The following is a 12094-nucleotide window of genomic DNA, read 5'->3' as shown; positions in this document are numbered from 1 at the left end:
CCTCCGCTGCAAACACACATAAAACTACATCATATATGTTCACATAAAACACAGCTCTTAACTCAGCACTAAACCCCCTGCCAAGGATCAGTTTAGCAAAGCATAAGTCCTGATGTTGATAGAGTCATGGTGCATGCAGCTCTCTGCTCCATTAAGTGAATGGGTGATATCACTGCCAGCTGCACTGCAAGATTAAAACCCCTTCATGCGTAAGCAGGAGGTCCTCGTCTCCTCCAGGTCTCATGTTCTTTCCTAGTCAGAAGCTCCTTGTTGTATGTTCTCACCTCCGATACAGTGTCTCCTCGTATCTTTGATGCTTTATGTTTAAGTTTAGCTGCGTCTGATAGATCTGATAGTGTTCATGAACTAGATACGGTTTGGAGCATTTAAGGGTATCTATTGGCAGGAGTGGAATATAATAATATTAGGTTTTCTTTAGTGCATACTCACCTGAAAAAAAGTAGTGTTGTGTTACCTTAGAATGAGCAGTTTAAAACCACATATTAAGTGGTTCTCAATATTTCTACAGTAGCCCAGAACGGACAAAACAAACACTGCCTCTGGATGGGGCTATTTGCGTTTTTGGTCCAGCCAATGTAGGTCTCCTAAATACTTGCCACACAGGATAAGCTTCTATGACCACTGGTAGATATTTTGCCACATTGCACATAGTGAACTTTTAAATAGCTACAACAGTGTTCTTTTGTTAATTTCAGTGTATATTGTGAGATTATTTTAGAATTTAAAGGGTAACACCTCCTAAATTAAGAATTCCAATATGTTATTCCATGAATGAGTAAAGTTCAATCAATATTTGTGAACATGAGCTCCTCTCACTCAAAGCCAGACACCAGAAAAATAAGTCTTAGACTTGCAATGTCACTAAGTATAAAATCTGGAGCTGCTACATTGACAATGATTGGGAGAATGATTTTGTTTTTAAGGTAAGATTTTAAAGCTTTATCGGACTGGTGCTCCAAATGCCAGAGAAATAATACCTGGGGTTGTCTTACTTTGTTGGTTTCCCTGCATCTCGTCGTAAACGTTGTAGGCTAATGGTCATCATTTAATTTACTACCTCCCTTCTCCCTGGCAAACTGTCATTACCGTGAAACCTGTGGTGGAACGTAACTTAAATTTAATTTACTTAAGCATTTTAACTAAATACAGCTATGGGATATTTGTACTTTACTTGAGTATTCTCTTGAGTTTTTCCATTTCCTTTTTTCTCCACTACATTTTTCTGACAGCCATATTTATTTTCAAAATAAAGATTTTACGTACAAAACACATAACTAGCATATCAAATATGATGCATTGTTATAGATTCAACTATACCAAAAGGAAATAAAATAATTCAAATAAAGAATGAAAAAAATCTGTTAAGAGTTTGCATACTAACATTTGCCACCATTAGCTTTTGGTCATACCAGACCAACTAAATGTATAGCAGCAAAAACACAACAACAATGAATTGAGAAAGGGTGCGTTTTATTGCTTTTGAGTTCATCTTATCTTTTTTTTGAGGAAGTTTGTGTTATTTCTTTAACAACGAAGAGTTGCATAGTCTCACTTTAAGGTAAGTGTCTGACTACCTCTTTTACCACTGGGTGAAACAGCTTAAAGCAGAGTATGGTGACACAAGACCAGTTAATTATCTCCCAGTGTACAGGTTTTATAATATGCAGCAAAATAGAAGAGGTTATATACTGTATATTTGCATTTAGCTTGAAAAGCTTTGATATCTAGTCGAGCTAGAAAGTTCACAAGGTATTACTGTGACATATCAAGTGGTACGTCTTTAATGGTCTTTGCATCTGTGCAATTCCTGATGAAGCCTAGGACCCCCTTGGTAAACTGCCTTGTTTACCTCTAGTTACGAGCTCTGCACTCTGTGATGAAACATAAGTCTGTTGGGGTGACTGGTGTCAGGGAAAGACGATAAGGACTGTAGCCCTGGATGACTGGAATTCTTTCCACAGTCATGTTAGGGGTTTTGCTCTCCCTGTTTTAGAGGCGTAGCTCCAAGCGTGAGGCTAGAAAGCAGCAGAGGGAGAAAACAAAGATTTGAGCAGAGAGGAGATGATGTGTTCAGGCTAATCTGACAGATTTTCAGTAAAATTGCTTAGAGGGATTAAATGTGACTGAATTTACACATTAATACTCATAATTATGTCTGAAAACCACACCGGCCAAAGGAAACCATCAACCAACAGGAACATCAAGAAGCTCCGCACTGTTAGCATGGTGTGCAGCTTGGCGGGCAGCTGGCAGCAGTGGGTGACGGAGAACGAACACAAGCAGGCCAGTGAACCCAGCGGCTGGGCTCCAACTTGGCTGGGAGGTCCAGCCGAGGAGCAAACAAAGACGCCGGTCCCAAAGAAGCCTCCTCCCGCTCAGATTCAGCCAACAGAAGCTTCTCAAAAGCATGTAGTCAGTTCTGGAGAAACTGGAAAGACCGTAGCGCCTCGCAAGGAGACCAAAGATGCATCCAAGACTGAGGAGGCCAAGACCTCAGTTGAGCCACCGTCTCACATCAAGGTAAAGGAAGTGGTGAAGACGGTGACCAGCGGGGCTCAGGAGAGAAGTGCTGGCATTGGGCTCCTGACCGAAAGTTTAAAAAAGGAGTCTCTGCCATCGGGTGAGGAGATCGACAGGCTCCTGAAGAAGAAAAGCTCACCCACGCTCCGCAGAAAGTGCTCCAACATGGTATCATCTCTGACCAAAAGCTGGAGACAGGTGGAGAAGGAGCAGAAGCTTGGAAAGGAGGGAGAAGGAGCAGGAGAGGGACACACCTGTAGTGGTGATGTAGACCGCAGTGGAAATCCTGAGGCAAAGGAGGAGAGACTGGACATCGAGGATGATGAAAGGCACTTGACAAGCTCTTTGAAAGAAGCAGAGCAGAACAACTCTGAAGGAGACGAGGAGTCAGCATTGAGGATTAAAAGACCCCTGGTCCCCACGTGAGTACGATCACTGAGCTTCTGTCTGTTTTTACAGTAAAGTTCTTTTTCAACAGAATGGGTTTTAAAATGCTTTAAAGGTCAGATGAAACAGCATATACATGTATACGTCCTTAACGTGTTCTGCTACATTCGAAATTCAGAGCATTAATATTGCAGCAAACAACAATGTGCTGAGTAAAGATATAGTGGAGTAATGTCTACCTGAGCAGAGAATGAAGATGCTTTTGTGCGTTGCAATCCAAGTGTCTTTATATATGCATGTGAGTCCCAGTGTGTCTGGCCGGCTGGCTACCTAATCGCCGCCGCTCTGCGCTGCGCTCATATGGCAGTTACCGCTGATAGCACCGTCCAGACCCACGTTGTTGCCACGGATGAGTAGAATCCACCATCCAGTTCTCCGTCAGTCAGACACTGTTATCTCTGTTTGCAATGTTTGTGCTGTTAGCACTGCTAGCTGCTAGTTGCCAGCTCTGCCTTCGGCATGTTGAGAGCCGTTTGGAGGCAGTCCCTCAGTTTATGCTCTGATTTTCAAATTTGGTCATTTGACAGCCAGGGATCAATCTTGACACAATTGATCATTGTAGAGAGAGAGGCAATCTGATTTGATTTGGTTTTGAGGACGGGCAGACAGCCAGGACTGTTGATGTATTTGCGATGACTTACTTTGGAGATTGGAGGTAATTTCACACAATTGTGCACCATGAGGTCATAGATTAAGATGGGAAGTTTTCCAGGAAGGAGCAGTTCCCACAAAAACTTTGTATCCATGACAACTTAAAAAAAACTCAAGTAAAGACTTCAAATGTTATCTTACAGTATATTTCAGTGGCAGGAACATTGGTGGGTTAGGTCTAAGGATAATAAACATTGCTCTTGTGATTGGTGCAGTTTAAGGCACTAAGACAACTTTTCATGTTTGTCTCCTCACAAGCTCAATTGATCTGCTTTGTTTTCTATCCCATACGCATCTCATGATCACGTCATTCCGAAACTTGTCAATTAGGCCTGCATTTTGAACACTTTAGGGTGCAATGTGTAATACCTGGCCCCATGCTCCGAAGAAATAGGGAGCAGTATTTCACCTCTCCTACTGGGCCACAGTTATGGAGTGTGCTGTATATTTTTATCCATTTGTAATGTAATCTTACTTCCCTCCCAGGTACAGAAAGGAAGCCGGGGATGCCATCAAGATCAACGCCCTCTCCAAGAAATACAGCGCTGTGGGAAACCTCAAGAGCCGCTGGCAGAGCTGGGCCTCAGAGCACACCGTAAACCAGAAACTGAACCCCTTCAGCGAATACTTCGACCACGATTACTCCATGTCCCTCCGCCTCCAAAAGGGCGAGGAGGGTTACGGACGCCCCAAGGAGGGCACCAAAACGGCAGAGAGGGCCAAACGTGCCGAGCAACACATCCACCGCGAGATAGCCGACATGTGCTACGTGATCAGGATTATGGCCGATCCGGGCTTGGACGGAAAGACCCGCGTCACGTTTGGACAGCTGTTTGACAGATATGTGCGGATCTCCGATAAGGTGGTGGGCATTCTGATGAGGGCCAGGAAACACGGGAAAGTGGCGTTTGAAGGGGAGATGCTGTGGCAAGGCCAGGATGACGGAGTGATCATTACTCTGCTGGTGTGATGTTAACACCCGGGTCAAAGTTGTACTGGAAATCCTCTAACAGCTACTCAGTCATTAACAAGCAGGACTAAGGATTTAAACACAATTTGACCTGGGTCTACTCAGTGGATACTTGCAAATAAAAGTCAAAGGAATATGGAAAGTCCAAAGCTTGGCAGATAAATCGTGGTGGATTATCCAAATAATATTTTGCTGCTATTTTGTAGATACTTATAGACTCACTCCTCCTGTTTTGAGGATTTTTGAGTCAGAGCTGTCATGGACATGTTTTGAGAAATCTGCAATCTTTGAAGCTCTAGCCTTTGGCTGCTTAAGTTTCCCTTCAGAGTTGATTCTCTTTTGCACTTTCTTTATGGCTTATGTTAATGAGAAACTTCTAGCCTATGTGTTAATGTACCAAAGAACCAGAAGTTTTGCAGCATAGTGCAGCACAGTAATTCACACACAGATTGGGTTTCATTGCCTGAATACCTGCAGCTCAGCAGTCATTATACTGCACCGGGCCCAATGCAGAAGGAGCAGAGCAGACCACAGCACTTTTAAATCTTGTGGCCTTTTAAGACTGAGCCTGTAATGATTCATGTAAAGGGTGGCGGCTATGACTGTCTGGGGAGGAAAAGGAAAACTTTTTCTTTTCACATCCATTTTTTGAGTGTTTCTAGAATCTATCATACAGAAACAATGATAGCTGGATAATTTCAGAGTTTGACAAATAGGGCAAACTGAAGATGCTATTTGTTTTTCAGCAGAAAGTATGCGATATTGAGCTATTCTGTACATTTTAGGTATTCGCTTGCACTATCATTAAAAAGCTCTCATAGATCTACAGTATACATAAACGTTGCGATACGCAGTGGCATCTTTCTACTATATGCGTGCATTAGAATGCAACCTTTCCTAAGAAGTGTTTTACTTTCTATGTAAAGGGGACTTTTGACAACGATGTCCAGTAGTTGAAAGGGGTCTGTGCAGTTCGCAGCTGCTCCAACAGTCGGTTTCACATTGTTATACTTTTTTATTTAAACGTATTAATAAAGCCACTTTAAACAATTACACAAAAAGGTATTTTGAAAAATGTTCTCCCTCCTTTGCGTACATGTGCAAGGGTTTTTTTGCAATGTCTTTCCAATGCTAATGGAGTATATTTTGTTTCAGGATACAATAAATCTCGTCAATCAAGATTTTCTGATTGGATCTGATATGAACAGTTTGACTTGGTGATGTGATAGTATTGAACACTGGATCATTAAGATTTGTTTACACTTGTAAAATCGTATTATACTTGTGAAAGACCTAATATTATAAACTCCTGAATCAGTTTATAGTGTTATATTGCATCATTATAAGGCAAATAAAAGTGGCCGAACAGAGAAACTGTTATTTCTGTCTTATCTGCTAAAGGTGTCTGTTGATAGCACAACAAAATCAGACAGGTGAGACTCAGTTATCATTTATCCAAAGTCTACAATAATTAGAATTTATAATAACAAAATTAGATGCAGAGTCATTTAACTTTCCTCTTTCTTTTCACAGAATGCTATATGTTGCTGTCTTTGCTCTTCATGCAGCCTCTGCTTTACGTGACTATAAGACTGTATCTCTTATGAGCCGAATGGTTGTAAAACAGATGAGCTTTGGACCTAGAGACAGCAGTGAGTATGATTTTAAGTTGTACCAATTCTAGGGCACTTTATCTTATCCAGACTCCAATATGTTGGCCATTTCTGTCAGCTATTTGTCAGTCTGAGAACACACACACAGCAAGGAGCAGACTAGAATGAGCATAAGCACAAGGAATGAGTCCATCAATAGAGCAGTATGATGGAGAAAAATGTGCAAGCATCATTCATGTTCGCAAAAAGGTCCTCTATCTCTTCTTCTTGCAGCTCAGACTCAGTACAGCTCCTTCTCCCAACCAGTGCGGCCAGGAAGTGGCGGCCCATTGACCATCACTGGGAGTGTGGGAGGCCTACTCCAGCAATATCCAAGGGTAAGTGTTATTTATATTTAATGTGATGGGACAGGAAAAGTTTTTAACTAAAAGAAGTAAATTGCCATTTATTCACAAAGATATAATATTCTTTTAATTTCTACATTTTTGTGTCTCTATTTTTAGGCTGCTTGAACTCATGACTTATGACGTTTTCCTCTTCAAAAAAGGAAGAAAAGGAAAATGAAGCACAGCCAAACACACACCCACACACGTGCACACATACTTACTGTATGTGATGTTCATCAATCAAAGTCAGGCCAACCCCTCAGACAGGCTGAGCAGACCTTAATACAAAAGAACAAACCAGGAAGAGCATACCTACATACACACCTGTTACGCACCACACAGAAGAAATATGCTGGAAACAACGTTCAGACTTCCTTGTACTGTCACCTACATCATTTGTTTATCTCTGCAGGATATCAGTCATGCGAATGTCACAATCAAAAACCATGACGCAGGCAGGTGAGCAGGCGGGCCCTCTGTTTATCCGTCTAAGACCTGACCTGTTCTCTGTTCCTTCCTTTGGAGATATTCTATCCTTGACTCAGTCACAGATGCCACACATTCTTGCTCCTTGTCTTCACTTTCACTTCAATGCAATGACCTCATGACCTCTGTACACTGACTTTGTGTTCTAAATATCACACAAGCAGGTTACAATAATTCCACACATTAAAGAAGGTTGACAGACAGGAAGAAAAGTTGCATGTTCAATTGACACACAGAGTAGGTGAGTCATGTGAAGGTGTGTAGTTCAATCAGCATACCAAAAAGGATTTCAGTATTAAGTGGAGCTGCCAGTTTGAAGACTTGATAATTATGGGATGCCCATTCAGAAACAGTCTTTGTAAAACTACTTTATGTTCCTTGCTTGCACCAGTGGAGTACATAAAGCAGAAACTTCCACAAAGCTGAACCTCCAGTTGTGGTAGACAGGTTTTATTGCTTTACATTCTGCCCAAGAGAGCTGCAGCCAACTTGGTTATCTCCCTTATTTCGACCTTTGTATTGATTTCAACCTAACCAAGTGAGGAGTGATTAGAAAGGAGATAAAAGGTTTTGAGCTTTAGAGGCGTTGCCTTCAGCAGAGCCAGGCTATCTGTTTGCCCCTGTTTCAAGTTAAGCTAAGCTAATCAGCTGCTGGTTAGCTTAGCTTCATACTCCAGCTTCATACTGAAGCAGTGTTGTATAGATCTTCTAATATGAAACTGATATTTTAACTATTTTACCAGGTGGTGGTTTTCTAACTTCAACTACATTAAGATCCAGATCTGGTGAGAGTGCTTTTGGGTATTTTGGCATAAATACTAATTTAATACATAATTTGGGGAGATGTGGCGAGCTCACCTGCAGTCGCCAATGTCATAAGATTGCGTTGTCTGTGTTTGTGTAATTACTCTCACAGCCAAAGGGGAGAGACAAAAGTTCTTTGCTGACATAATAATTTAATTTAGTGTTAAGGTTAGCATTATGTACTCAGCATGGGTGAAAAACAATAAAAAGTTACATCTGACTGAATTAATCACCATGTCACACCTGGCCAGCACATTACGTAATCCATATCATGCAGCAGGTGCATTCTGGGTTTTGCTAACATGCTAGATACTAAAGTGCTCATGGCGGATGCTCAAACGACCAGTGATGACTTCTGAGTTTACTGTGGAACTTTTACCTTCAGTCAAGTGTGTGACAACATTCTACTGTTTGTAGCTGTTCATCCCTGTCACAGTAATAGCAGTTTCATTCAGCTCAAAATGTTAGAAACCTTTGACAGTGACAGTGGGACAGATAGTCTGGGATTGGTTATAGTGGGAAAGAGAGACTACAGTAAGTGGACTAGTTGTATCATACTTTGAGAATGAACTACACACTACAGGATGTGTAAAATCAGTGCGGTCTATCCTCTGCTTTTCAGTGTGTGTTTGTGGTTGCAGTCGCTGTAGTTTATATTGTTTAAACAGCTCTGTGTTGTTTCTTGGTGGATGTTTACACACCTTCCGTATGGGAGTCATCATGGTAAAAGTTGTTCCTGGAGACACCTAATGTAGGAAGGAACTACACCACAAAGGCAGTTTTCAGTAGAGCCAGGTGTTTATATTTCTACCAACAGCTCTTTTATTACCATGAGCATCACAACTGTACAAGATGAAACTTTACCTGTCTATAGGTTGAGATCAATATGAAAGCCGAGTTGGATGTGGTCCGTGCAAGGGTGGCTAAAGTAAGGGGTAGAAAGTCGGGAAGCCGCCCCACTTTACATTTATTCTGCTATGTGGCTTAAAATGTTGCACCCACTGATTTGTCTACTAAGCCTTTTTTAATTATTGTTAGTCATTTTTTGTTTAATTGTCAGATTTTCTTTTTCTTCTTTTCTAAATAAATTTAGTAAGGCTAGACTGAGGAGGATGTTTGTATACTGGATGATCCGTTGTAAAGACAGGCTGCAATGTGCCCTCTATAGAAAATAAATATATTGTTGGTTTGGCCACAAGGGTTCCATGGTCTGATGTATAGCTCATACATTTTATAGATTCAATGTCTTCTTTTAAAGCGTAATGCAGTGATGATAGGGGTAGGCTACATTTGAACTGACCTGCTTTTTACACAAGTAATTTTACTTGTACTTGAGTAAAATTTGATCAAAGGAACGTTACTTTTACTTTAGTAAAGTATTCTCTTCCTGTCCCTCGGCCTTACTTATAGGAATATCTATGTGCCTGCTGATTTCCCTACCGCAGGGCAGACACACACACACACACACACACACACACACACACACACACACACACACACACACACACACACACACACACACACACACACACACACACACACACACACACACACACACACACACACACACACACACACACACAAATAGAGGGAGAGTGACATGCTTCCAAACTGCCTTCCTCTGCAAATACTGATGAAACCAATCTCTTTTCACTCACATCCCCAGAAAGCGCTGAAGCCTACACTTCCCAGGATCCTTTGTGGCGCGGGCAGCAGCTGTGCGCTCCGGCTCGCCCGCAGCCAAAGTGATAACACGACCGAACCAGGTACAATGAGGGAGAGACAGCGTTGACTTTTACATTCCCGCCTGCTCCCCCCTCGCGAGTGATGCTCAGATCTGAGGAGTAGCGCGATGGCCGTCGAAGGTAAGGCGCTTCACTGCCGTTTCTCTGTGCTGTGTGTTGTGTTGTGTTAGAGATACCAGACATTAGTTTTGGTTGACGTAATGGAAGCAGGTGTGTGGCGTTCACGGCTCAACCCGTGACTGGGTGATGTTGCAGCCTCTGCTCGCTCCCGCATTACGTGCACTGTCCCGGTCATCTTCTGCTGTTATTACACTGTTAAAACCACGCACCGCTGGTATTCACTGTGATGGTACACGCTCACACACAAACACACGCGCAGCCTCTTTATATGCGTTCAGATGTTACTGAGTGTGTGTGTGTGTGTGTGTGTGTGTGTGTGACCAAGCACTGGTTAACAGGTCTGCGACCGAAGAGCGTCCACTTCTCTTGCATAATCATCTCCGGGCGCTCCGTGCACTCTCTCTCTCTCTGTGCGTGTTCTCCAGCCCCGCAGTAATACCGACACTAACATCAGGGACTATTTCATTGTTTTTATTTGTATGTTTTGTAGATAATATTCATATATCTTTTTGTGCGCCGTACGTGCGTGCGTGCGTCAGCCTCGTTCCACAACACCGGTCTCCGGATGAGGCTGCTCATCTGGCAGCAGGTGGTGTGACATGTGGACCCGGGGGAAGTCAGCCGCCTCTCCTCCTCCTCCTCCTCCTCATTGTCAGGAACCGGTTAGCGGTAGGGAGGCGGTGAGGTGCTCGCTCCGGACGGTGTAGAGGTGAGAAAAGTGACCGACGGTGACACGGGATGCTCGGCCAATCTCCTCACCTTATCGGGGGCATCTTGTGGATCCAGAATCCAATGAGAGGTATGTTGGAGGGGGGAGGAGGAGGAGGAGGAGGAGGAGACTATCTCTCATTACATTACATTACATTACAGTCATTTTATCCAAAGCGACTTACAGTCAGTAGTATATTACATATCATTCACCCATTCACACACTGATGACAGGCTACCATGCAAGGTGCCACCATCAGACTCTAACTAACATTCATACATCATCCAGTCCACACCGATGGCAAGCCTTCGGGAGCAACTTGGGGTTAAGTGTCTTGCCCAAGGACACATCGACTGCCGAAGCCAGGTATCGAACCACCGACCCTCTGATTGGAGAACTACCTTGCTCTCCACTACGCCACAGCCATACAAATGCTTTTCCAGTCCAATCCAGCATGTGATAGTCCACGCAGGTATGATTGGTATGAGACAGTGGCACTCCTGCAGATCAGGTTATTCATGTCCTGACAGATCATTTTATTCACATTGTCCACACGTTGTGCTGTTTGACCTGAACCTAATCTTCTGCTCCTCTCCCGAAAGTAGACTTGTCATGTCTTGTTTGTTGTTGTTTTGCATGGTGCTGCACGAATTCTCGCGTCATCCCATGCTAAGGACCCCAAAAAACAGCCGATGGTGAAACTGCTAAACACAGATTCTGTCTCAGATTTTAGTACAATGTTTGTACTGTGGGAAAGGACCGAATCAGCTGACATGTGCACCTGTTGATCAATATTTTACCTGAGGACAACCTGAAATCCTCCCATGGATGACTCTTAGTTTGCCAACAACTTCCCTATTTGTGCCCTTTTTTGTGTCTTGTTAGGCTTATTCATGATGTTGACAGCGGACCTGCAGGTGTAAAAAGATATCGCCACCTGTTTCAAAGCTTTTAATACACCTCTAATGAGATACAGCAGCAGCAGCAGCAGCAGCAGCTATAACACAGCCGTCCTTCCTGCAACATGTCCCTCTGTATGGTTTCATTCATGCATCCCTTGAGATTCGCCTTTCACAGCCGAAGAAAATGGGAAGGCTGGTGCTGCAGATGCACACTTTGTTCCAGAGCTGAATGGTTTACCCTTTATCCAGTTTTATGCATTTCCTCTTCCCTTTCTCATCTTTTATTAATGTTTTTATTCAGGCTAACACTGATGAAAGAAAGTGATAGGTTAGTATTTAACCGTATCTCTTTATTAGATATAATTGTGATGGAGAGATATTCTTTATTCTCTCCTCAACCATAGGATTCCATAATTACGATCAGACTTTCATCCTTTTCATTTCCCTAACTATTACTGTAAGATTATAGAGATGGTGTAGTACATGACATTTGAGCAGGAGAACACAATTACTAAAAGCTTTGTTTATTTTCTCATTGTTGCGGAAATGCAAACGTTAAGCGGGAAATGCAGCTTCAATACAATTTGTGACTTAAGCAGCTCGAGGAGCTGTAGGACAACTCGGTGCATTCAATCGTGATTCACTGACTTGTGTCACTGAGAGAGATGAGTTATGAGAGTCATGTCCCTTTCCCTGAAGCCGCTTTAACTAATACGTCTG

At 42.7% G+C, this 12094-nt stretch overlaps 2 protein-coding genes across 2 annotated transcripts in view; both read left to right on the top strand.

Moving 5' to 3' along the window:
• The first annotated feature begins 2172 nt into the window (after window positions 1–2172).
• On the top strand, window positions 2173–4609 carry abrab (actin binding Rho activating protein b). Its single transcript, XM_054606573.1, has 2 exons — window positions 2173–2963; window positions 4126–4609. Exons 1-2 carry the CDS (start codon window positions 2173–2175, stop codon window positions 4607–4609), a joined length of 1275 nt encoding a protein of 424 aa, XP_054462548.1.
• Window positions 4610–9717: 5108 nt separating this feature from the next.
• Window positions 9718–12094, top strand: part of samd12 (sterile alpha motif domain containing 12) — a 59483-nt gene continuing 57106 nt past the window's right edge. Inside the window, exon 1 of the mRNA XM_054606572.1 lies at window positions 9718–9763. Coding sequence (XP_054462547.1) covers window positions 9751–9763 — 13 coding nt within the window. The 5' untranslated portion in view covers window positions 9718–9750. The remainder of the gene's footprint in view (window positions 9764–12094) is intronic.

The sequence above is a fragment of the Anoplopoma fimbria genome, chromosome 10, assembly GCF_027596085.1.
Source record: "Anoplopoma fimbria isolate UVic2021 breed Golden Eagle Sablefish chromosome 10, Afim_UVic_2022, whole genome shotgun sequence".
NCBI classification, from domain to species: Eukaryota; Metazoa; Chordata; class Actinopteri; order Perciformes; family Anoplopomatidae; genus Anoplopoma; species Anoplopoma fimbria.
The sequence above is the reverse complement of the archived record's forward strand: the minus strand, read 5'-3'. Positions and strand labels throughout refer to the sequence as shown.